A 27,997-nucleotide genomic window follows, 5' to 3' on the forward strand; every position below is an offset into this window, starting at 1 on the left:
ATACATTGAATATGGGTAAAATTTCAGAAGTATTACAAGTATGGCTTTGAAACTTACCATACTTGTTCACCATCATAACCTCCATCTACAGACAAGAGTACATAACTCTGTCAAGGTTTTTGACAGAATTATGGCCCTTTTTTGACTTAGAAAGTGTATTGAGCTTGGTTAAGTTTTTTGTACCACCTCACTTTATTTCAAAACCATTGGAGGTATTGCTTTGAAACTGACCATACTTGTTTACCATCACGACCTTCATCAACAGACAAGAGGACATAACTCTGTCAAGGTTTTTGACAGAATTATGCCCCTTTTTGACTTAGAAAATACATTGAATATGGGTAAAATCCACTTATTGCCTTAACCCTTTGAGATATTGCTTTGAAACTTTTAATGCTATTTCACATCATTACCCCCATCTGTACGCAAGAGAAGGTAACTCTGTCAAGGATTTGTTTTAAAAATTAAGGCCTTTTATCGACTTAGAATCTTGGTTAAGTTTTTAGTACCAGTCCACTTTTTGACTGAACTGTTTGAGATATTAATTTGAAAGTTGGAATACTTGTTTACAATCATGATTCCCAAACATGTCCAGGAGAAGGTAATTCTGTCAAAGATTTTATTTGAATTATGGCCCTTAACTGTCAATGTTTTGTATTATAGGCAAGCACTAAAAAACTTAAAAAATCTAAAAAAATTCATTCCTATCCACTTGTTCACTTTACCATAAATTATGTCATATAAACATTGCTGTAAGGGTATCACACAATTCAGTAAAATAATTCTTCACTAAATATCTTAATGCTCATGGCCATTGTTCACTTTAAAAATACAGAGATTCTTGTATTGCCTTTTACTGCAAAAACTTTTTTTATTGGCAAGCAATAAAAAAGTCGAGCGCGCTGTCTTACGGACAGCTCTTGTTTATTTCTTCTTGTACCCTTTTCTCTTCCTCTGGGTCGAGAGAGCAGATTTTGAAATCATTAATGGTTTGCTGAATTTTAAGAGCTGAAGAACTTCGTCGAACAAGTATCTGAGAAGAGAATTAAGCAGAAAATATCAAACTGGATTTGTTTCTGTATGCATTATCAAATTTCAGTGTAAAGGGAGCGGTGGCCTAGTTGTTAAGGTGTCTACCTCTCAACCAAGAGATCATGGGTTTGAGCCCTACTGGGGTCACAACCATGTTTCTTCATATGACACCAGTACTGGTTGGTTCAAGGAATTATTATTCAATTAAAATTATTCATTGTTGGCGCTTTTTTCATTTAAAATAGAATATGAATGAAGAAAATAAATAATTGATAAACATATTGTTTATTTTTACTTCAAAAAGTGTTATTTACAAATAAAAATGTCCTAAAAAGAAACAATTACATTCATGGTCAGATGATATAAAATATTAAGTAGTCACTGCCATCTTTTCCATCATTTTTCATCGTTTAAGTAATCGTCCCTTTCCATCATGTCTTTTTAAATATCCACACTGATTAAGCGTCAAATGATCAAATATGATTTAATTATAACGTTCCCTGTGAAAATTTTAAGCTGATGTGAATTGCGTATAATTCCGAATAATTAAACAACTTTCAACAACCATTCTGCTCACCTATTCTATGTCATTCCACCAAGTTTCAAAGTCATTTGGATTTGTAATAATAGTTGTTTTTGATATATGGCTTATCTGAAATGAAATTCAAATAACTATAGCTTAGAGTACAATCATACAAACACACTTTGATTATCTTGTGAAGGCATCGTTTAAAAGTATATAACTTATGACACAAATTTTACGCGTTAGCTGTATCCGATGGTATAATGGTGATCTGCTTGTCTTAGCTTATTTTGCTGTACATGTTGATTATATTCATTCATCCCCGTTCCAAACGCATGTCTTAACGTATATAGCTCACACATAGTGCAAATAAATAAAATAATAAGTATCAAAAGTCGACTCGTTATTACAAATACATTGTCATGGTCGTAGTCGTTGTATATTTTTTGGAAGCCGAAGTCGGCCGAAGTTGAAAAAGTCATAGAAATCGTAATTGTCAACGTATTTGTTATTCCAAAAGACACTGTATTGATCGTGGAAGTCGTAGTAATACCAATTAATTCATAGAAATTGTAGTCGTAAAAGTCGTAGTTGTAACTGTACTTGTAGTCAATAAGTCGTAACATTAGTACTCATTCTGTGAGTTGTTACGCTATAGTAGCAATACAAAAGTAAGAAATACCCGTTTTCGAGTTTGCCGTCGTCGTAGAATTTTATTCGTTTAAAACGTAAAAGTCATAAACGTTGTCGAAGTCAGCAGCGTAGATATTTGTGCAGTCGACGCAAAATATTTTGTTTAAACCTATTTGTTGAAGCTTGATTGCAAAACACGCTCTTGCAACATACAGTTGCCAATTTTGAGTCCGCTTTCTGGCTGGTTGCCATATAAACAAACATAATAGGAACATACTCAGGGCTCGCTCCTATGATCTCTGGGTTAAGAGGCCGACGCCCTAACCACTAGGCCACTGCTCCCCTTAAGTGCAGTTTCTGAAGCCGTTGTCATGGCCGTTGTCTCGGACCATATTTTTATATAGTCTTTTAAAACATATTCATAACTGATACAATAATCATTCTTCAGATTTGCACATTATGTTTGAAAAACAAATTGTTTTACTTGTCCTGTGTAGAATTAATACAAGTACATGATTCATAATTATTAAAAGTAAAATAGACACAAATAGTGTAAGTGGTATATTGCCGAGTTATTCTCACACTGTGTTTTATTTATACAAATTGGCTAAACAACTCTTTCAACTTGTAGTAATCCGTCACTGGAAAGAGATTCAAGTAAAGACTCCTGCACAATAAATTACTCGGAAAATTAAAGAAAAAAAGACAAAACATCATAGTCTCAGTTTATATGACGTAGATAATATGGATGTACATGTCTGATGTACAAAATAACTTTATGTCTTCTCTAAATTCTTATCACGGCTTATTTGTTAATCTGAGCCATATACATTATCATGCGGTACCTTGACTAATTCAGCTTACGATAGTACTAAGGCAATGGTAAGACATATGCGGTAAACTCAGTGAACGTGCAATGTATATGCATAAGCTTTAACCGTTGCAACGGAACGGATGACAAATTTCTTTATTGTTTGCAGAACTGTAAAATTACTACTGGTTATAAATTCGGTGGATATATTTATATTACGCAATGAGGACAATTCAATAACCATTGACTAAGTAAAAGCTTTTAATATAATGTTTTGACAGGGTTAAAAGGATAACTTTGTAAAAGTCCGTGCAAATTATTGTGACTTTATTTTTTTTCGAAAGTTTACAATGAAATATCTCAGGTTTGGTATAAATGAAGGGTTTTCGTGCAATATACATCAACATTAACCACTTACGGTCACAAATTCATAATAACAACCCTGTAAGCTTTTTTCTCTCCTTATTATTAATATTATGTGTGTATGTACGTGCGCGTACGCGTGTGCGTGTGAGTGTGTGTGCCTGTGTTTTACAGGCGTCTAAATTAGCTCGGTCAATGAGAAAATGCTGCTGTTGTAAGCAGACATGTTTTATCAAGTCTGTCGATGATGGCAGAAACGCTCTGAAAGTTGCTAACAATTTCAGACAGAAAATCACTCTATCATAAATTTGTATATTCAGTTGAGACGTTTAACCATCATTTGTAATATTTTGTCAACATATAATGTGATAATGGACAGTTATTAACGAAATTGCATTGTTTGTGTATAATAAATAGACCAACCAAATTTATAATTGACATGAAGTAATCAGTATTTTTTTTATTTCTGTCATCACTACATTTATCTATCATTAATGGCGCCGGTAATACGATATGGCTATGTTCGTCATAAGCTGTATACAATGCAACGATTCACTTCTACAGTAGGTCTGAAATGCACACTTTATCCTTATGAGATCTATTCAATCACGACGTTCTTTGAAAACAAAATTCTACTTGTATTCCTGAAAAAAAATGTTGGTCTTGGCATTATTGTCACATTGTCATATAAATTTTTTTATAAGTATGTTGAATTTTTCATCGCTTACTTACCCTATTTCGGAAAGCTTTTAACCGACATATATCTGCCTCAACTGTTACATCGGTTGATAAAGGCATTGCCTTCCAGTCAAATTTCTTGTTCAATCCAAAAAACTTCAGGTATCTTAGAAGACAAATAATGAGCGTTATGTCCATAGTCGATGTAGTTGGAACTTGGCCGACTGTTGGAAACAACTGATCATATTGTACCTGTGTTATAACGCCACGGCTTTTCAATTTTGTGATTGTCGACATTTCTTGATTCAAACATACACTTAGAGTTATGCCTTTGGCAGTCAGGGACTGGTCTAGTATGTTTCTCAAAACCAGGAGGCCTCCGTCTATAATAAGTATTTGCAACCGGAAAAGGTAAATTCGGTTTTTCGCTGTCGGTGTCAGCCCACCGGTTGCCATTTCCACCTGCTTTGTCAAACCTCTGTCATTGCCACATCTTATAAAAGAAAAATGTATAGTTGCAACAGTTATGCTTGGAAGAAATAAAGCATATATTATTTTTCGTTGCAAAGGTTGCTTTTTGTTTGTTTGCTTGTTTGTTTGTTCGCTATCACAATGATTTTATTTAATTTTGTTTCCAATGAAATATGTATCATTATGTAATTATAAACAATAAGAAAAAAAGAAATGAAATTTTAAAATAGTAATAAATATTAAGTGTTTCTTTTCTAGTTATTTAATAAAAAAGATCATTTTGCAGTTAGGCCAGCTAAAGATAAATGTGGTTGAGTGAAAGTAAGGAAGAGCAACGCTCCCGAAATTCTCGAAACTATTATTGGTCAATCTAGAATATATTGCGTATTAAAGTGTATCTAAAATTATTATCATGAAACAAAAAATTCATGCAAATGACACATAAAAAAGAGCAAAATATCAATACTGAACGTTCTATTATATGCAGTTACGATTTTATTAATGGGTATAAACATGCTTTCTCTACTGTAAGATCCGTTTCTTATTTGTTTAAGTCGTCAATACCAACAAATAATGGTAGCGAAATTTCAGACCCTTATATGCTTATTTGCAAAACCGCAAGTAGTCCGAATTCCTCGAAGTGGTTATTTTCCTTAAAAGTACACTTTCGCCGAAAAATTAAAGGGAGATCATGATTGACAAATGACAGGCACATTAATTTCCAAGCCTTCTCGGGGAAAAATTAGTTCCCGATTGGTCGAAGATTTCTAATATTGTGTAATTCTTTAGCTCTATGATAATTTACATCAGTGTTAACCCATTACGTTATATACACGCCTTCTAACGCTTTTTTCACACACCCCTTTATGTTGTCTCAAATGGTGAAAAAATGCCTTATTTAGGCCCCAAACACTTGTTTTTGTTTGAGAAATGTTGTTAAAAAAGTGACCTCTTTTTTGGCGCTGCCCCCAACTAAAAGATACATCAGGGGTTCGCCGGAAGGGGGATGTGCCCCTTTCTGTTTGGGGGGTTTGAAGGGGGGCAGAGTCCCCCTCATCGCCAAGAAAATTTTGGACTTGTGCGAGGTTATAAATGACCCTAGATTGATCATAAGGTAACGTGTAACCAACGCTGAAAAGCATTTGACTCTATCTCAATCCATTGAGAAGTTGCAGCACTTTGAAATCAATTTTGATGGAAAAAATCAACGCAAAATAGTGATTTTTTGGCAATTTTGAGATGTCCCCTTGTTGCCATGGTAACAGAAAATTTAAGCCTGAGTATGTTGTTGCAAGGGCAATGGTCTAGTTAACATTTGTGCCAAGTTTGATTAGTGTTGAAGCAGTTTTTATAGTATTATAGCAATTTGAACTTGTAACGGGAGACTTTTCAATGAAAACAGCCATTTTTCACAAAATGCCCATGAAGTAATGGGTTAAACAACAGGTTTACCATTAACAAAATATCTCGAAATTAATAAGGATTACAAACCCGTATTAAGAATAATGTCGTTTTCTTCAGGCTGTTTTCTTATAATTATCCCGTGGTCGAGGGGCAACACGCTCGTTTCGGAAGCGAGAGGCTTGGATTTCAAATCCCATTCAAGGCAACTCATATTTTTTTAATTTTATTTTAATAATTTTTTTATTTAGTTTAAATTGTTTAAGCCAAATAAACATTGAATTCAATATCAGTGTTGCAATAAGCCGTATAGCCATTTGCTACAGTTATAACAATGGAAAGCATTGGTTGCACAAAAAATATTGGTTTGTAATCTCACAACCTTTACGTTTCTCACATTCTGAGACCCAAACAAATTTAGCGCCTTCAGTGCTTTGATTTATTCTAATGGGAACCATTGTTCAGCTGGAGGATATAGAAAGGTTTCTTGAGGTTTGAATTTATTTGCAAAATATAGTTTTTGTTTCAAAATTAGATTCGCATTACAAAGCCTATTTAGAGAAAGATGGGCGTTTGACATTGAATGAATTATTACATATTTCTAAAAATTCAACCGAATATAGTTCGACTTCAGGAATTTGGTTAGAACAGCAATAGGCCACTCAAGTCGCTTATATATCTTATATGTTATCATAAACAGTTCATTGTTTGCCATTTGGTTAGTGGGGTGTTTTCTCGGATCTTAAAAAAGTTGTCTCATCATCTTTTGTCAAATGAACATAAATGTATAATCATATGTTAAAGCAAATTCTTCCAATTCTTACTTATAGGAATATCTTTTTAACACTTTACCTCATATAAACGTGTTTTGACGGCTTCTCGACCCCCATTTTGAGGCCTCAAACAGTGAAAGAAATTTCTATTTAGGCCCCAAACACTGTTTTTCCTTTGAGAAATGTTGATAAAAAAGTTATCACCTTTTCGGCGCCGCCCGGTATTAAAGGTACATCAGGGGGTACCAGAAGGGGGATGTGCCCCCTTGTGTTGCGGGGGTTTGATGGGGGCCCCCTCATCGCCAATAAAATGTTGCACATGTGACAGGCTGAAAATGGCATCAGGTCGATCGTAAGGTAACTAGTAACTAACGATGAAAATATGATAAACAAGATCAACAAGGAAAGGCGGCGTTCAATGAACGCAACCCCAACACAACCCAGCAACAAGAACCAGTAGCAAGGAGCCCAGGCGGACCAAGCCTTTTACTCATCTCAATCAATTGAGAAGTTGCAGTACTTTGAAATCAGTTTTGATGGAAACAAAATCAAAAGAACAAAAACAATACAAACTAATGATTTTTGGCAATTTTGAGACGCCCCCCCCCCCGTTGCCATGGTAACAGGAAATTTAATATTGAGCATGCTGTTACAGAGGCTATTGTTTAGTCAACAAGTTCCATCAGTATTGAAGCATGTTTCATAGTTACATATCAGTTAGAACATATCAGTGAAAACGGCCGTTTTTCACAATATGCTCATGAGGTAATGGGTTAATTAAAACAATTAAAAATGCTACAAAACAACATTTTTTCATCAAAATTAGGTGAAAGGCCATGTGTTAACATGGAAAAAGTAGATTTTAGGTAATTCCAAGGTTTTACATCATGTTTTGGATATTAAAACTTTAAAAAAATGCTACAAAACAACAATATTTTCACAAACAAATTAGGTTAAAGGCAACGTATTAACACGGAAAAACTAGAAAAATATACTCTATTTAGACCCCAAACACTGTATTTCGTTTGAGAAATGTTAATAAAAAGTGATCAACTTTTCGGCGCCAACCAAAAAAAGGTACATCAGGAGGTTGCCAGAGGGGGGATGTGTGCCCTTCTGTTTCGAGGGTTTGGAGAGGGATGCATGAAAAACCTTTTACTCATCTCAATCTATTGTGAAGTTGCAGCACTTTGAAATTGGTTTTGATGAAGAAAAAACAACAAAAACAAAAAATGCAAAAAAGTGATTTTTGGCAATTTTGAATCGTCCCCCGTTGCCACTGTAACAGGAAATTTACGATTGAGCATGCTGTTACATAGGCTATTGCCCAGTCAAAATTTGTGCCAAGTTTTATCAGTATTGAAGCATGTTTCACAGATTCCTAGCAGTTTGAATTTGTAACAGGCGGCTTTTCAATGAATCGACCATTTCAAATTAAGTTCATACAACCAAAGAAAAAACCCAAACAAAAATAACAAAATAAGCAAAAAAAAAAACAAAACAAACAAACAAACAAAACCAAACCAAACAAAACAATTAAACAACAACGAACAACGAAGAAACAAAAAAAACTTGTTTACAAAGCATTTAGAAAATGAATTACTTTCAAATGAACCATATCATCAATATGCTATTTACATGAAACATTTTGTTATCAAATTCAGATAATACATATTTTATAAATACATCAAAAAACATTTATATGAATATACGTATATGCTAAATATGCCATGGATAATTAGTGATAAGTTCATGATAACTTTGTTTCATCGACTTTGGCTGAATCTATTAAAGATTTTAGATGATTTTCTCATTAATTACATGAACAGTTTATTAATATTCTCAAGCGTTCACCGGATCACAATCAAATGCAAAATGCAGCTAACAGTATAATTTTTTATTCGTCGTGGCTATCTTAAAGTTTTACGAAGTTGGTAGAACGTCAAAATACTGATGATGAGCATAATAATATGCAAAAAAACTAAAGTTATTGAATTGACATAAGAGAATGTTTCCCACATATAAAGACACAAACCACTGTTAGTGGTGAGCTAGCTTTTCACCGATAGGGCTTGTGTGCCTTGAAACGTTACATTTGGTGGCAGCGGTTGAATGAAGACAACTACCGGACTAAAGTTGTCGTACCCAATGATTTCCGAGCCAAGTCACGAGACGAGGATTCTCGGAGGGGAAAGTAATGTAACGACGTTGGTAGAACGTCATAATACTGATAGTGAACAATATAATATGCAAAATCCAAAGTATTTGAATTGACATAAGGGAATGTTTCCCATATTTAAGAGCACAAACCACTCATGATGGTGAGCTAGCTTTTCACCGACAGGATTTGTGAGTTGTTCATTTACATTTGGTGACAGTATTTTGCATATAACCGTTACATAAGCATTATAGAATTTGGGAAAAAAGTGATCCTTCGAAAGCGCCGAAACCTAATGATATCTTAATATTTAAGTAACCAGTATAGATGAGTTGTTATCTAATGATTTTATGCAAACGCAGCATCTGACATGAAATGTTGAACGTGTGTGTGTGCGAGCGTGTGCGTGAGTGTGTGAGGCGTGCACTTGGTTCATCATTGGTTTTACTTGACAAGTAATTGTTTGCCCGAACATTGGATATGTTGATTTCCGTTCATTATAAAACATTAAAACTAGTAAGAATATACATAAAGGTAAAATAAAAATCAACTATTAATAAAGTTAATCGGTCAATAACCGAATGTTTGATATACAAAAAGTAAATGTGTAAGTTTTTATTACAGTATATGTCGATATTACAACTTACATTTATCGCTTTTTAAAAATACTCCTTTTTAATAAATCCCTATTTCTATACACAAACAAACATGATTGATTTAATATGACAGGTGTTGTAGTTTTATACTTTTTTATCTATTGTTTATATCATGTGATAAGCCTTTGGATACATAGAACAACCGAGACGCGTGCATGTTCTTAATTTTGGACACCAAACCTGACTATTTGATACGAAATATCTGATAAATCTGAAGCTTATGATATTTATTCTGTTCTTCTGCTTGAAAATGTAGTTTGCTTTTCATTGATAAACAATCATTCTGGTAGCAATAACGACTTTTACTTTCACTTGAACCAAATGTATATTAAATAAGATAATAATCGATATATGATTTTTTTATAGTTTTCAATATACTGTCTTTGGTCTTTATGGCCCTTGTATCATAATACTCACGGTATCATATTAAGGATCTTAATTAACAGACAATTATCTGTTATGATATTTTTAAATGTGAGTAGTACTTAAACATGATTTGTTGAAACACAAAATGTAAATAATTAGACGCTGGGCTAGCATAACCCCCTTACCCCCCCCCCCTGGGTTTTTTGTACACCTATATAGTATTGAAGCTTAGGATATGTGCTATTGATCGGCACTTGTTGTTTAGCTGAAACGTTTACCGTGAATCCAATAGAAGAACAAGTTGATTATCTCTCCTTGAATCATATTGTTTCTATATAAGTTTTATAAGAGTTCTTCAGAGTTCTTGTCTGTGATGAAGTAACATTGTGATCTAAACATTGTTTTGAGTTGTAAATATATGTTTTATGATTAATACAAAAGTTTTAAGTTTTAGCATAAAAAACATAATTAATGGTGTCCGCCATTTTAAAAGGGCCTCCAATTATTGAACAGATAAACAATGCATAACAATATTTAATGTGTTAATACCCATTTATAAATAATTTGAAGTAATGATTAATTATATATGATATGCGTAGTGAAACTAACTCTATGCTAGGTAGAATTTTAAATTGTCTGCTCTTGAATATTATTTCAATGTTATAGAGTTATTAACATAATTGTTTGGGGTCGATTTGAGCTGCCTTTACAGTTCGATAAGATACATGCACTTTCAATTGAATTTCATGCGAATATTGACTTTTTGTCCTCTCTAGAAACTTAATATACTCTCACTTATATGAAAGACAATTTGAAAAGTTGGTAGTTAACTTCTCCGTTCCGTTTCTGCTTCTGTATATTCATATGACTATATTGAATTGTAAAGCTTTCCCGCACCAAAATGACTATTTGACAGAAAGTCTGCCAGTCTGCCAGTTGAGTTCCATCAAAGGAAACTGTTCTTACTCTTATTTTATTTAGTTGGTAGTTTTTCATAATTATTAGAAAAATAATAGAGATTAATGTATTACATTTCATTATCATTGTTACTCCCCTTTAAAAAACATTATTAAGTTACTTTCCCTATTTTCATTGCGCCATTAGAAAAAAGCAGAAGTATAAAAGTATGCCTCTCCCTTAAAATCAAATGTTTTATAGTGATTTTGTTGATAAAATCTTTTTTGAAATGCAACACAGCATATGACAGCATAATACACTGATGAATCTCTGATGAATTTCGGACTCTCAGATTTTTAAGTTGGACACTGGTTACAAGTGCTCTTGATCAGGACCTTGTTCTCCCTGATGCAATTTCTGCAAAAAGAAATTTGATAACACATTTGTGGTGCTGGGACCATATCCATCTAATCCATCTAAATAACAACCCATACTGCACACAGAATTGTCATTCAAGAAAAGGAACAGCCGTCATATAATGATGAAGATGGCACTAAAAGAGAACAAACATCCACTAATATAACAAATATACAGGCGAATTAGGCACGCACTGTTAAATCCTGAAGAATTGGCTTAATACATAATTATTTGGAAATAAGAACCATTTATCAATACTTTTCGACAAAGGAAATGTCTCGGGTTTTGCTGTTTCATCTGACTTTTCAAGAGCTGTAAACCAACATTACACATTTGTGACCTTTGATTTGGCTGCTGCTAAAAGGCATATTTTTAGTATGGAAAATCCAACTAAGTACAGTGATACGGTCAAACATTTAGGGATTTTCGTTTGCTAGGTTCATACCTAGGGGCGAGTGGCAAACGGATTCGTGGAAGTTGATTCTCAGAAATCCTGATAGAGAAGAGTGAGCGTGTTAATGTGTTTACTGTTGAAGCTCAGGAAATACTTTTTTTGAAGATTTTGTAGCAGCAGTTATCCAAATCAACAACTCTAGTGCATTGGAAGATATCAAAATGTGCTAGCACAAAAAATCAAAGACGTGAAAACCATGTAGATGTGTTAGCTAATGATTCTGTTTTTAAACCTTATAAGAGGTATCAATAGTTCAAGGAAGGCATCAGAAAAGGTCACTTAGGGAAGACTGCACATTTTTGAATGGATCTATTCTTAACATTTGGCTGGTTCTTCGTTTAATGGTTTAATGAGAGCAACGAAGGAAAAAGATCTTAACTTATTCTTATCAACATTATAAAATATGCTACAGTTATTCTTTGTATATGATCATCAAAACTATACAAATACATGTGTATATATCTGTATATGTTCTTATGTCAATAAATTGATTCAACACACCCAGGATCAAGAGAGCTTCTTCAAAAATGCTGTAAATATGTACTTCATGTATTGAGCAAATAATAAACAGACATGCAAAGTCTCGTACAGGCATAATGGAATTCAGCAGAAACTTTGCTGCCTACTACAGATGGAGTCACTTGAGATCCAATACTCGAAAGCCAGCTATGTTGAGGCTACATTCCGCATGGCGGGCATATCGGCAGATTCTTCTACACACATTGATACACAACCAGCAAATATAGCTGCATTTGAAAAAAAATGTCACGAAACTGAAAAAATCAATAATTAACTTCATGAATCCATTTGTAACAGATAATAGGGATGTGTTGTTCTGTTTCTGTTCAGGGGCTCCTGCACCAGAAGAGATCGAAAAGAGTCTGCTTGATGCCTATCGAAATGGACTTGAGGCACACAAATAGCGCGCCAAAGAATGTGTTCGTTCGTTTTTATGCGCCACTGAATAATCAAACTGAAAAACCTTTGTCGATACAAAGAAAGTTAACAAAGTGACATAAACTCAGAACAATCTTATCGGAGTTAAGGCCGCTGGCAATGTCTTCGGTCAGCTTATTATGTTATCAAAAGGAAATGACATTATCCTTAAAAGACACTAACGTACCCGTTTGGACCAGTCCCTTGGTCTCTAGCTTAAGCAGATGGCTTACCAACCAAGACTGCCAAGGCAAAACGAAGGCGATTATACAATGAACAGAGGCCAGGTAACAGAAACATAATAAACATATATCTTTAAGCACTTTCTTGTCTCCCTTCAACCTTTTAAGAACCGCTGAAAAAGATTTTGAGATTTTGCCAAAATGTGAGCGTGCAGGCTTTGTGACAGATACGTACAAAGCAGAATTTATCAAATCTGCAGAAAGGTCATGAAGAGGAATGAGTGATACATACCTGATAACATGCAACAAAAGCAAAGATTTGGTAAACTTGAAAGTTTTTTTGTAATAATAATAAAAATGAGAAACAATTGATAAGATTGATATTGGAGGAATTGTCTAAAGTTAAATATGCAGGGAAATTGGACAGAAGGAGAATCTTTTGCTTGTGAAGTTTTTTGTTTGTTTGTTTCATTTTATGCCTTTTCCAAACAGTATTTCAGTCATATAGGCGAGTAGCTTCTTAACCATCGTTCCTGGAGAGTTACACCAGTACTAGACTACCTTCTTCCGTACTAAACTACCAAAGCATCCCCCGGGGATCAAACCCAGACATGTGTATTCCTCCAAAGTAAACATGGAGAAGTAGAAGTAATACCAGATCTACATACGTCTCAGGAGGAAGCTGATACCAGAATTACGCTACATATGCAACATGCGGCTAAAAATGATGACAAAGCAATAATTGTACTTTCTCCTGATACTAATGTTATGGTATAACTTCTAACGTAAGCAATGGTATAACTTCTAACGTAAGCACAGTCTATCAACAGTTTAATACTTTTTGACACTGGTGTGGCTAATAATAGAAGACTGTTAAAAGTAAATAAAATCGTTGATAGACTAGGAGAAGATCTTTGCAAAGCATTGATTAGGCTACTTAGTTTCAACGGATGTGATACCACAAGCCCTTTTTTATGAGGAGGGGGGGGAATTATAACCAGTTTGCAAGAGAATGGGCGAGAGTGTTGATATTCAAGACGAAGATTTCAAAATTATAGAACAGTTTGTTTGCATTTTGTACAAGAAATACAAATAAAGAGGCATAAATAAGTAGCGCGTTGACATTTTCAGACAAAAGTTTAGACCAAATGCACACATACTTACAAATACCTGTGTTATTGACTTGCATTCAATACCACCGTATCTTTCCACATTAAAGATGCATATTTTAGATCAAATTACCAAGTATTTGTGTGGTGAAATGCCTTTTGTCAATTCCCAACTATTCCAAGTCCTGATAGATATGAGTGGAATACTAGTACAACCGGAGGTCTCACATACTAGTATACATTCTACCTGGACAGAGGGAAATATACTACCACCAGAATTTATTGAAATCATAGCTAATAAAAATGCTAGTGGAGTGTCAGAAGATGATTGAAATGAAGAAGGTGATCTGGAGGAAATTGAGATGGAAATTTGTATTGATGTCATTTTCGAAGAAGATTTCGAGTAATAATTAATATGTGACTAAACAGCTATATTGTAAAAACATTGGAAAAAGGGGGGGGGGTAATTTATATCCTTTAATAGCATTATAATTAAACCAAATTGAACAACAAAAAGTATATTTAACTTCTATAATATTTATACAAACAATTTATTTATTATAATAAAGTGATGTTTTTTTTTTTTTCAAACAAAACCACAAACTTTATATTAAAATGTTAACAAAATAACAGGAAAATGGCAGCCATTTTTAATTTGGCGGCCATTTTGAAAAGTAATAACATCAATTAGTTATGAAGTAAATCATTTTAGAGACATTGTCTATGATCTAAAACAAAGGCCGACCACATAACAATTCATTTGGTCGAAAAATTAATGGTTATTTCAATTAGGCTGTTTATTAAGAAATTGTGACAGGGGCAGTTAATTCGCATTGGCTCGTGTCTTAACCCTTTACCACATATATACGCGAAACAACGCACTTTCGACCCCCCTCCTTTTTTTAGGCCTCAAATAGTGAAAAAATGTCCTATTTGGGCCTCCAACATAAGTTTTCGTTTGAGAAATGTTGCTAAAAAAATTGAGCACTTTTTCGGCGCCGCCCCCATCCAAAAGATACATCATGGGGTTGCCAGAAGGGGGATGTGCCCCCTTCTGTTAGGGGGTTTGAAGGGGGCGGAGTCCCCCTCATCGCCAAGAAAATTTTGGACTTGTGAGAGGCTAAAAATGACCCCAGGTCAATCATAATGTAACGTTTTACCAACGCTGAAAAGCCTTTGACTCTATCTCAATCCCTTGAGCAGTTGCAGCACTTTGAAATAAATTTTGATGGAAAAAATCAAGGCAAAATAGTGATTTTGGCAATTTTGAGATGTCCCCTCGTTGCCATGGTAACAGAAAATTTAAGACTGAGCATGTCATTACAAAGGCAATGGTCTAGTCAACATTTGTGCCATGTTTGATTAGTATTGAAGCATTTTTCGTAGTTTCATAGCAGTTTGAACTTGTAACAGGAGGCTTTTCAGTGAAAACGGCCATTTTTCACAATATGCTCATGGGGGAAAGGGTTAACTAAAAAAATTATAAATGTTACAAAACAACAATTTTTCACCAAAATTAGGTGAAAGACCACATGTTAACATGGAAAAACTAGTTTTTAGGTGACTCCAAAGTTTTTCATCATTTTTTGTTAACCCTTTACCACATATATACGCGAAACAACGCACCTTCGACTCCCCCCCCCCTTTTTTTAGGACTCAAATAGTGAAAAAATGTCCTATTTGGGCCTCCAACATAAGTTTTCGTTTGAGAAATGTTGCTAAAAAAATTGAGCACTTTTTCGGCGCCGCCCCCCATCCAAAAGATACATCATGGGGTTGCCAGAAGGGGGATGTGCCCCCTTCTGTTAGGGGGGTTTGAAGGGGGCGGAGTCCCCCTCATCGCCAAGAAAATTTTGGACTTGTGAGAGGCTAAAAATGACCCCAGGTCAATCATAATGTAACGTTTTACCAACGCTGAAAAGCCTTTGACTCTATCTCAATCCCTTGAGCAGTTGCAGCACTTTGAAATAAATTTTGATGGAAAAAATCAAGGCAAAATAGTGATTTTGGCAATTTTGAGATGTCCCCTCGTTGCCATGGTAACAGGAAATTTAAGACTGAGGCAATGGTCTAGTCAACATTTGTGCCAAGTTTGATTAGTATTGAAGCATTTTTCATAGTTTCATAGCAGTTTGAACTTGTAACAGGAGGCTTTTCAGTGAAAACGGCCATTTTTCACAATATGCTCATGGGGGAAAGGGTTAATGGTAATCGTTTCAGTCAGACAACAACTTGCAAATGTCTTCCTAAATGTTTATCTTTAAAGCTACATGGGTCCCATAAAATACCCAGAGGGGGTAACCTTTTCCATTTCCAGCTCATACTCTAAATGTAGGATACTATTTATATTTAACACAATCAAACAATTTTGAAATACAATGTAGTTGAAAATGAAGTTTTTAAAACTCATGAAAATGCACGAAACACAAAATGAAAAGAAATAAATATATTTCATAACGCAAGAAAGAAGATAGGGAATTAGTGAATGCGATCGACAGTGTATATGAAAACATACGTCATTCGCAAGCACACCTAATATAGGGTTAACGCACGTTTTTCCTTATTATAACGTCTGCAGAGTCCCGAGAAACGGTTGGTGCCCGAGCCCGGTAGGGCGAGTGCTCCAACAGTTCCGAGGGACTCTGCAGACTTTATAACACGAAATAAACGTGCGTTGACGCTATTAAAGCATAACATTTTCAAACAGATTCGTGATGTATAGTTTATACAAAACACAATTACATTAAAGTCTTGTGCTTGGACGGTATTTATCCAATTCTATGTTTTACGTATGCGTTTCATTTTTCCGGGGCCAACAACTTGTAAAATTCTCGGAACCGAACGACATTTTGAATTTTAATTGATTAAACAAAGCTTGGCCTTTGGAGATTTATTATCTCAAAAAAAAAAACGTTACATTACTCTACCCTCTACCCAAGACAAAACATGACCCTCGGAAATTCTTAGAATGATTTCAGATTGACGGTAGAAAAAAGATCAGTGACATCAGAATTGGTTTTTCTTTTTCAAGCAAACAAGTTTATAAAAAAATCAGGCACTAAGCATTATTCTCTCAAAGAAATATAAAGAGCATTTATCAACATTAACATAAATAAAAAACATTTTCTCTTATTAATTTTGTGTTATCTAGTTTTGTAAGTTAATCGGAGTGTTAAACTGAATGACAGGTAGATTCTACTGTATTTGTTTACATCGACAACTGTCCGTTTCTTAGAAAGGGCGACAATCAAGATTAGCACCGATGTCTATACGCCGTTTTTCCGGCATAGTTACTTGAATATGCGACTGAGGCCCTCGAATCAATAAATTTCAATATAACAAGAGCGCATGACTCTTCGGCAGACAGGCCAAATCGTCATTTTTTGTTTGTTTGTTTACTGGGCCCTGTATGTATTGCGCATAGGTGAAACCGGGCTATAACAAGAGCGCGTGACTATGTTAACACATGGTTTTGGTCCCGTTATAACATGGGCAAAAGAGGAAAAAATAGCCGATTTTATGCTATAATTATAGTTAAAGTTATTATTATACTATTTTTGTCTGTTGTTTTAAATATTTATTTATTTGGCTTTTTTGAAACCTATATGGAAGTTACTTATGATAATCAAAGTGAATACACACATTTTTCGAAACTTTTATGATCATGATTCAAACCGAAGTTAACGAAGTTAAAATGGCCGGGGCGCAGGCCGAGATTTGATTAATACAACGTCAACCCGCGAGTGCGGTGAGCGAGATTTAAGAAAAATAACGACGAGGGCGCGGGGCAAAGTTTATAAAATAAAACGTCGCTCCCACGAATTAGCGTGTTGATCTTGTTTTCGCGCCATTTTATTTGTTAATTCTCGACATTTTTAGCTTGGCCGGGCTGCGGGACTAAAACACGAATGGCTTAACTCAGCCACCATAATGAGCATTTATCAAACTTATTGATAAATATTTGAAAGACTTGACTAGACACAATCATGCACAAATTTAAGTTTACTTTTACACTAAATAACATCTTCATAGTTTCTACTTCAGCGTTACTGTTATTTTATATGATACAATCATTTCGAAGGTACATGTACGTAAATCTAAAAACGATTTACAATTAAACGTGCTTTAAGGGAACACGCAAGGGAACACACTCAAAATTTCGTTAAATGCAACGGTCTCTTAACACAAAGCATAAACGAGTCAAAATTAATTCATTATATCTTTCTTTCCTTTGCAGTGGGGAAAGTTTCATGTGTATCAATGTTAAATAATTATTACACTTCCATAGCCTAATACTAATAGATGCTAAAATAAAACAAAAATTGTTTAACTTAAGATTTGTAGCGTACCCGTTTATATACTTAATATAAATAACATGACGTGAACACTACAATGCCGCATCAGATGAAAAAAAATGTAAAAAAGCGGCTTATAAAGTTTTGGAAGCCAGAACTTAGAATTTAAGCTCCTCTATTGCTTTTCCTTGTCCCTGATACAAAAAAAAATCTCATAAGTGATATACTTTCTGTTTTCAATTTTTCATTGTATAATTGCTGATCAAGTTAAAGGTCAGAGAAGCGTTTACACGGTCACAGTAGGGTTGGAGCTTAACTCTGGTCTATCAATTTTATTGCAAAATACGCATCACACGTATACTTAACTTTATTTGCAAACGCATGCCTTTATTTCGAGTTTAGATTTTTTGTCACATATTTTACGTTTTACGTGATAAAACCTTGCTTTACCTAACCTTTTTTCCTTTATTTAGACAGTATTATCTCGCTACAATTGATATTATATTCAGATAATGTGATCAACTCTAAATATCCAGATGCTCATTTTTCATCGTTTTCCATATTAGACCATGTATATTTATTATTTATATTATTATAATTCGTATCTGAAATAATGTATGGAGGGGTAAAACCAAAAAACGTTTCTATGTACCCTCCAAATCGAAAAATATTTCACAGTTATTTCTTACGAAGGAAACAAGAGGTACATTTGACTTTTTGGGGAGGGCAGAAATAACGTTACACAATACATTGATGTCTTATATTTTCTTTATATCTTAAACATTATGACAACTATTTCATTTTATACAAAAACAGTTTACCATAGAAAATTTATTTATCAGCGAGTAAAGCTATAAGTACTATTGATATGTATACATTTAGATTACTTGGTTAAAATTTATTTGTCATTCACTCGGATTTTTATATAAAGACAAACAATCAAAGCAATTTAAAATAATTTTGTTTCGATCTAAAATGTTGCCTCTTTTTTTCATTTTAGGAGATTATAAAACATATATAAAGGTACATGTAGTAAAATAACTACTACTTTAACTTCAACTACATATTTGTTCACATTCCCAACACGTCGATATCTTCCCTCTTTATCTAAACTACCCCGACTGACATTGATGTTGTTTGATTGTATTAACCTGTAACTTCCAAACTGATTATAAGGTCAATGCATAGAATATATTAATATTTGACAAATGGTCGATAAATTCCATGAGATGTAGGCAGTCAGATGTGACTAGATTCTTATTGTTTTCACTTACCGTTATAGCACAATAAGGTAAACCACTGGTATATAATAATATAATATCTAATGTCCTACGTGTTGTACGATCAAGACAGCGTATGTCAAGGTTTTATTTTATTCATAACTCTTTTCAACATGTTGCAAGTTATGGTTGTTCTTTCTGTTTTAACATTTTGCCTTTTTTTTGTAAATACTATACTTTTGTATATAACATTGTTTACGAATTAATATTCAAAATGCATTCGGATTCAATAAATGTTATTTCAGTGGCGTAAAATACAATACAATGACAATGACAAAGAGTTTATTGATTCAAGGCCTCTAGCCCAAAACAACATAAACATAACAATACAATTTCATACAATGGAATATAGTACATAATATCATTATGTTAAACAAAATCTTCTTACTATCTAGTGATGTTTTTCATATATAATTTATTCATGTTCTAACACATAATAATCTTTTTCTTTCTTCAAAGGCATGGAACACAAACTTTGCCAAATTATCTATAATATTTTTTCCTTGACAACTCATTAAGATATTAAATTTATGAATATTAGGAATAACAAAATATTTGCTTGGTAAGTATTTTGATCTTAAATTTTCATAAGCCGTACATACCATTACAAAATGATATTCTGTTTCTACTGAAACTTTACATAAATTACATATACGCTCAGATCTCTCTTATCGTCTATATCTACCTCTTTCAATATTTAAATCATGTGATGAAGTACGTAATTTTGCAAGTGCATTTCTAAATTTACGAATTAAAACAACAGATAAATATGTCTCATGGATACATTCAGATTTATACAAACGATATGAATCTAACTTTTTACTTTGATTTATTTTTTTCTTGTCAGTTCTGCCTATATTGATCTCTCATTCTATCTGTAAATATTTTTAGGAACAATTTCTTATCATCAACTCCCTGGTTATTCCAAACATACCCAAAACCATTTGTATATAGTAGTTGTTTAATGTTAGTAGCCCAATCATATATAAGTAACATATTATAACATTGTTTCACATATCGATCATTTGGTAAACTTAATATCTTTAACCAATATACTAAAACTCTTGATACAGTAGTTATGCACAATGGAAAACGGCCACAATCTCCTAAAACTGATGCATTTGCAGTTGATTGTTTAACACACATGTATCTTTAACATGCATAATTATGTACGGTTTCTATACTTTTATGTTCAATCGACCCCCACAATTCAGATCCATAGCATAATATTGGAACTATTTTAGTATCAAATATTATAAAATAAACATTTTTTTTTAAGCTGACCATATTTGTTAAGATTTGATAAAATTGAAATAAGAACTATGTTTCCTTTAATGGCTTGTTCATCAGCCATTTTAAATATTGACATCTGTCTTGACATTGTTACACCAACATATGAAAATTTAGAAACAGTTTCCAATAGTTTACCATCATAATACCATTTATCTTTATTAGAAAGTCTACCTCCCTTTTGAAATACCAATATCTTGGTTTTTTCAATATTCACCTCTAAGCTACTTTCATCACAAAAATGTTTAAGTTTATTAAGCAATCTTTGTAAACCTACAACTGTTTCGTTTATAAGGGCTAAATCATCTGCAAAAAGTAGAGACAGAATTTCAGTATTTTCCGGAAATAACTGAACTCCTTTTATTTCACTATTTTTCAAATTTATGATAAGTTCATTTATATAGATAATAAAAAGTGTTGGAGAAATCAAACAGCCTTGCTTAAGTCCATTGTCACAATTAAAATAGTTTGTCATACCTTCTGAAGTTCTAACACAAGATTTAACTGAATGATAAATAAATTTTATTGCCCTATATAATTTTCCTTCAATTCCATTTTTACACAGAACATTCCAAAGCTTATCTCTATTAACCATATCAAAGGCTTTCTAAAAATCAATCATGCCTACATACAATTTACCACGATTTTTTTGTAACTGTTTACTTACACTAGATTGCAAAATAAAAGCATTGTCAACAGTAGAATACCATTCCCTAAAACCTGCCTGTTCCTCATTGATTATTAAAATGTTTGATAAAGATATGCCTCTATAATTATATGGATTATTTCTATCACCTTTCTTATAAATTGTAACAATTACGGACTTTGTCCATGATTCTGGAAAAAAAACCTTTATTATAAATTTTGTTAAAATAGTTATACAAAATAGGTAATAATTTGTCAATTGAGAAAATAAAAAATTCAGGAATAGTACCATCTTCCCCACTACTAGACCCTTTTTTCAATGATTTAACAGTTTTCAAGATTTCGTCATATGAGATTTCTTCATTAAATATATCTTCCTTAATTTCATCAAGACTTTCAGAATCTAAACCTTCAACTACTTCTGTTATATCAATACATTCAATATCATTATAATTTGACTTAAACAATTCCTCAAAATGTTGTACCCAAATATCATTAGAAATAGAATTTGTAATTTGTTGTTTTTTCCCTGCCATTTTCTTAAATTTTATCCAAAATGATTTAGAGTCTTTAACATTTTCAGTAAGTTCATCTAATTGTTTATTATAAAAATTTGTTTTACTTTTTTCACACTGACTTTTGAAAAAATTCCTAGTCTGTTTATATTCACTTAAATTACTGTCATTTGGATTTCTTCTATACTCACGTAAGCGCTTATTTTTCTCAAATTTTGCGGTTTTACAGCTTTGATCAAACCACTCTGGTTGATAATTACTGGATAATTTATTTACTTGTTTGCAACATTCACCACATTTTAGAAGAATCTCAACAATTTCAGAGTTTATTTGATTTTTGCTACATAAGTACATCTACATTCTCTAATTAAATTTTCAACAACATTGTCATTGAGTAATAACTCGATATTTTCCAAAAATTGTATTTTACGTTGTTCTGAAAATCTATATCTAACAATTTGTTCATTACTCAGTCTTACCACCGTATCATTTCTACATAGATTTTTTATTTCTATAGAAAATACAATAGGCATATGACTTGATTCACCTCTTGTACCTATCTCAAATGCACTAATATCATCTATAGTGTCATGGCTCACAACTAAATAATCAATAACACTATTACCATTTTGCCCTATATAAGGAAAAGCCCCATGGTTACAATCATTAAAAAATCTTCCATTTGCAATAATAAAATTGTAACATTTACAAAAATTTAAAAAATCTAAAAAAGCCAAATTTATTTACACCTGTATCATTACTAACCCTCTTTTGTATATATTCATCATCTAATATATCCCTATATTCATCATAAACAGGAGCATTATCTATGCAACCAAGATTATCAATTTCCCTCCCAATACGACTGTTTAAATCTCCCACAACAAATACATCTACATTATATTTTTCTTGTATTTCTAATAATTTATGTTCAAGAAGGTCAATACCTTTAAGTTCTTGTCTATCATAGTAGTGTGAACCTTCCGGAGGTAAATAAACAATACAAATAACTTTATCTTTTAAGCTATCAATAAACAATTTTTTGTCAATTACAATAAATGTACAAACATCACAATTTGTTACAACTTGTTTTATAAACATATTCAAAGATTTCTTAATAAAAATACTTATTCCTATCATTGGACGACCATATTTTGAATGTTTTACACCTTGTATAAAATATTCATTATATTCATACAATTCATTTGATAATAATTGGTTACTTTCTAACAACCATGTTTCTACAAAACCTATAAGATAAAAAGATTTGAGATAATCAATCAAATCTTTATCAAATATCTTATTGTTCAATCCTTCAATATTCCAGCAAACACACTTAAGTTCTGAAAGTTGTAATGTGCTTTGGCCACATCCCTATAAAACACCATTATCATTGCCAGAAGCATTTTTGTTTACACGTTTGATTCCTGCAAATGAATTATCACATTTATCGTTTATAATCATGTATAAATCTGAACTTATCTCATCAGCTCCAATACAAAACGTGACAATTCAGTTCATATCCATGTAGACAATTTTGGAAGCGCTTGACCATTTGCATTAAAAACTACTTTAAAATAAGGAAAAAATAAGTCAAAGAAGGGATTGAACCTCGAACCTCTGGTACATTAGGTACTCACCTAACCGACTGTGCTTTTGAGGATGTAACGGGAACATAAATATTATATTAAGTTAGTGGGTTTATATACTCCATATTAATTCTCGTAAAATAAACGGACACAACCGAAGTGGGATCGAATATCTAAATGAGTGCTATACTGTATTCATAATTGACAGGTAAATAAAATCAGACTATACGTGGTCTTTATCAAATACTTGAACATCGATATCTTCTCTCTGATGTGTGCCGTCATTAAAAAGTTCATATTCTAACATTTATCAAAGTCTTATTATTGTATGATAAAAAGTCGTCCTTAATAAAAGTAAATATTTTCATGCAGAGTGGCGATTTTATAAGATGCATTGTGATACGTTTCATGCTCATTTTCAGATGTTATCGGTTTCTTTTATATAACATATCTTATGAAAAAAATATACAGTAAAATCCCTTCTTGAGACTACCCAGGGATTGAGTCCGCCCTACAATTTAGACCAAAAGATCATAATTTTCTGTTCTTTAAGTCAATAGTTTCATGACCCAGAATGTAACCCACCCCGCTAAGACCATCCATTTCAGTCCCAAATTTCTATTAAATTCTTTATTTGGCCCCACTATTTAGATCACCGATGCTCCAGTGAGCACCTACTTAAATCACAAGTTTGTTATTACATGTATCATCTGCGTTAAACGTGACACTTGATGTAACTAGGTATCAAAACAGTTATGTTTTGGAGATAGTATAAAACAGGATGAGACATTTCTAGGTAACAAACAATCAGATACTTTTACATTTTTAAAACCGAACAAAATACCCGCCCGTAAAAGTTGTTTAATACAGGGAGGAGGTGGGTGTTGGGGAGGGGGCAAAGTCCGTCCCTCAAAAAAATGGCGGGATGGCAAATCTTCCTTCCTTTAAAAATTACAAGGGGACGATAATCCGTCACTGCAAAAAGGAGGAAATTGTTCACGTTTAGGGGACAATTGTCCGTTTAACTGAGAAATAGATATTAGATTGGTTAAATGTTTATTTCGCAAAGAATAAATTTCTTTTTTGACAGATAACTTATATTTATCATATAATATTGACCATAGAACATTTAATCTTTAATATTAAATTTCTTCACAATAATTTTCTGCTCTCGTTAGATTAAATGTTATTACATCATTTTAACGGTGTTACTGAAAAATTAAAATACAATCAATATCACTTTTGTCCAGTCCCGATTGTTGTCTTATGTAGTGTTTTACCATACATTATTCTCATTATACTTCATAATATCATTTACATGTTCACAGTTTGAAAACATTCTTATTTATTGTATCATGCCTTCAATGTCTACTTTTTCTCTGACCAGTTCTTGAATCTTGAGGTAATACATGTATAGCCTTTTTTTGTGAAAGATAAAATGTCTTTTTTTTCATTCTTCAAACTGCGTGTGTTAAAACATGAACACAATTTACAAGCGTCTTTATTTTAAAATTTGTTTGATAAAATAGTTAAAAAATATGATGATATTATACAGGTTTCGTACATTACTGGCACACTTTAATCGTTTGCGAATTTAAATGGTCTAACATATTAAGTGGCCCCCAATACACGAGTGTGCATCTCCGAAAGCATTTGCAATTATTACTTATTTCAAGAATTTTCTCAACTCATGCTATTTATACACATGTCATTGCAAGAAAATATTTTTCGTTTGATAAAGATTACGTTTATCTTTCTAATCCTTTCAAATATGGAATTTTTACATTAGTTTCTATGTGTGTTGCTATGAATATTGCGAGAACACTCTTATTTATGATTGTTCAAATTCTATTTTGTCAATCCGCAACGTCATTTGTATTTTGTTTTTATTTATGCTTATTTTCTAATTTCATTATCTCTTATTTTTATGGGTATCTTACAAGAATTTTTTTAAAGACATGGCCTTATGCAACAATTTGAATTTTGTTCATTTATTGTCATTTATTGATGGAAGCTTTTTAAGTTAACAAAGAGAGAATAAGAGAGTGTCTAAGCCTCATGGGTGACATATCCCTCGGACTTGATTGGACAACCTAATATATCATTAAAAGGCACATTATGCGTGGTTTCATTCACTTGAAACGGAAAAATGAGTGTATTACATTGGAATGATAGTTAATGGGAATGTTTTATTCTTTTAACTTAAATGGTGTAGATGAATGTGTTATTATTTGTCATGGAAGAAGAAAAACGTAAACGAAATAGTATTTCGATTTCCATTCAAAATGCTAAGACACAAATGCTAATGCTAAAAGTTGTAATTACTAATAAACATCAGAAGCAAAAGATGGTTCAAGAAATTGACAAAATTTTAATGTGTAACTGTTTTTAAAACTATAACAGGTCATCACATATAAAAAGCTTTTGAGAAAAAGGCATTTCTTGGGTATAATGTGCCTTCAAATAATGTTTTTAACTGACTATATGTTAATGTTAAATTTGAGCCGAATTATTCATTAAATGTGTACATAAAAATTGAATAAATGTTCATTGTGCATCAATTCCCCAACAAACGTTCAATAACTATTTTTAATTGTTCACACATAGCATTGAAACAATAGGCTACTTTCGTATGTTCGATATCATCAAGTAAATGTGGGATTTACAAATGTGTTTGGAAAGTAAATACCACTTCATTCAAAGTAATGTGAATAGTTAATATATGATTCCGACATATTTTGTTATCAAAATAAAAAAACTATCTGTTTGATACATACATAAAAAACACAAAAACAAAAACAATATGTATATGAATTTATGTAGTGATAAATAATAACATTCCTTGAATTATTATTGATAAGTTCATGATTATTTTGTTTGATCAACTTTCATTGGCTGAATATATTTAATATCTTTTAGATATTTAACTTTTCATTAATTATATGAAAAGTTTATTAATATTATTCAATTCCCGAAATGCAACTTGACAGGGTATTTTTCTATTCGTCTTGGCTATTTTAAGATAGTATCTCAGCATGAAAAATAATTAATATGTAAAATAGAGTCTCGGAAAGGGGTGATCCCTCGGAAGCTCCAAAACAACAATATATTATGATAATTGCAGACTAAAATGGAGTATAATCACCCTAATGATATCTTAACCACCAGTTGAGAAACAGATGATATCTAATACTAAGTTTTTGTCAATTTTATGCATCCGCAGCATCTGCCATGCAGTGGCATAAAGCGATTGTGTGCGTGTTTGTGCGCGCGTGTGTGTACGCGCGATGGTGTGTGCGTGAGAGTGTGACGCGTAGAATTGATTTATAATTAGTTTTATTTCACATGTAATTACATTAACAATATGTATCGAAACTTAAAGGTTTTTTTTATATTCAGTTTATATTAAAATGTTTAACAAAAATTAACTATAAATTTTCTAAATCAAATCGGTCAATAATCGAAGGTCTGTTAATAAATATGTAAATATTATGCATCATATATGCTGATAAAACAACTTACATTTATCGCTTTTTGATAATACTCCTATTCAAAGATTTCCTCTTTCTTTACACAAAGTCAAACAAAATGATTGATTTCATATGACGGATGTTGCAGTTTTATACTTATTTTATCTATAGTTTCTATCATGTGACAAGCCGTTGAATACATGATACGCGTGCATGTTCTAAATTGTGGACCCCTGACTTTATTTGATACATTATACCTTATTTATTTAATTTATCTGAACCTTATGATATTAATGTTGTTATTGTGCTTGAATATATAGTATGTTATTCATTGGTACACAATAGTTCTGGAAACAATAACGACTTTTACTTTCACTTGAAGCTGAACCATATGTACATTACATTTGATATGTTTCAATACTCAATCTATTGAGCTGTCTTTCTTTTTTTAAAATATACTATCTACTGGCCCTTGTAGTATAGTACTTAGGTAACATAAGGAATCTTAATTAACAGACACATATCTCTATGATATTTTAATTATAAGTGTACTGTACACATGTACACATGATTAGTTGAAACATTAAAGGTAAAAATGTCGGTTATCATTTATATTTAACACAATCGTCACTTAATTTGCAATCAAATATTTTTGAAATAATTGAAAATGAAGTATTAATACTCATGACAATGCATGAACGTAATAATGAAAATTATATTTCATAACGCAACAAACAATTATATTTCATAACGCAACAAACAATTATATTTCATAACGCAACAAACAATTATATTTCATAACGCAACAGGTGAAGATGGTGAATTGGTGAATGCGATTGGCAGTGTATATGAAAACGTACATCATTCGCATACACACCTTATTACAGTTAAAGTTATAATTGTCCCCGCCTTTTCGAAGAAAAAAGGAGGATATAAAACAGGTACATCCGTCTGTCCGTCCGTCATACTTTCGTGTCCGGTCCATAACTTTTTCCTTAATGAAAGGAATCTGAAATTACTTGGCACAAATGTTTGTTATAATAAGACGATGTG

General features: G+C 32.5%; 1 protein-coding gene across 2 annotated transcripts; it reads right to left on the reverse strand.

The window, feature by feature from the left end:
- Window positions 1–758: 758 nt before the first annotated feature.
- LOC132742153 (E3 ubiquitin-protein ligase DZIP3-like) lies at window positions 759–27,104 on the reverse strand. Of its 2 annotated transcripts, XR_009627394.1 has the most exons (4): window positions 26,997–27,104; window positions 4,095–4,533; window positions 1,610–1,684; window positions 759–1,033 (listed from the first exon to the last, which is right to left on the reverse strand). XR_009627394.1 is itself a non-coding variant. In XM_060730483.1 (3 exons), the coding sequence occupies exons 2-3, from the start codon at window positions 4,494–4,496 to the stop codon at window positions 908–910; spliced, it is 528 nt and encodes a 175-aa protein (XP_060586466.1). In that variant the 5' UTR covers window positions 4,497–4,533; window positions 26,997–27,104; the 3' UTR covers window positions 759–907. The 2 variants fall into 2 exon arrangements, 1 of the variants encoding a protein (XP_060586466.1); XM_060730483.1 differs by lacking the exon at window positions 1,610–1,684.
- Between the last annotated feature and the right edge of the window lie 893 nt (window positions 27,105–27,997).

The sequence above is a fragment of the Ruditapes philippinarum genome, unplaced genomic scaffold, assembly GCF_026571515.1.
Source record: "Ruditapes philippinarum isolate M1 unplaced genomic scaffold, ASM2657151v2 ctg7882_1_1_1_1, whole genome shotgun sequence".
NCBI lineage: Eukaryota > Metazoa > Mollusca > Bivalvia > Venerida > Veneridae > Ruditapes > Ruditapes philippinarum.

What these genes read in the sequence shown, in the direction of transcription:
- LOC132742153 (XM_060730483.1), bottom strand. Translation starts at nt 4,496, where the DNA reads ATGGCAACCGGTGGGCTGACACCGACAGCGAAAAACCGAATTTACCTT. An exon ending in TAAAAGCTTTCCGAAATAGG is followed by an intron (nt 1,034 to 4,094) that starts GTAAGTAAGCGA and finishes TTCTCTTCTCAG; the next exon opens with ATACTTGTTCGACGAAGTTC.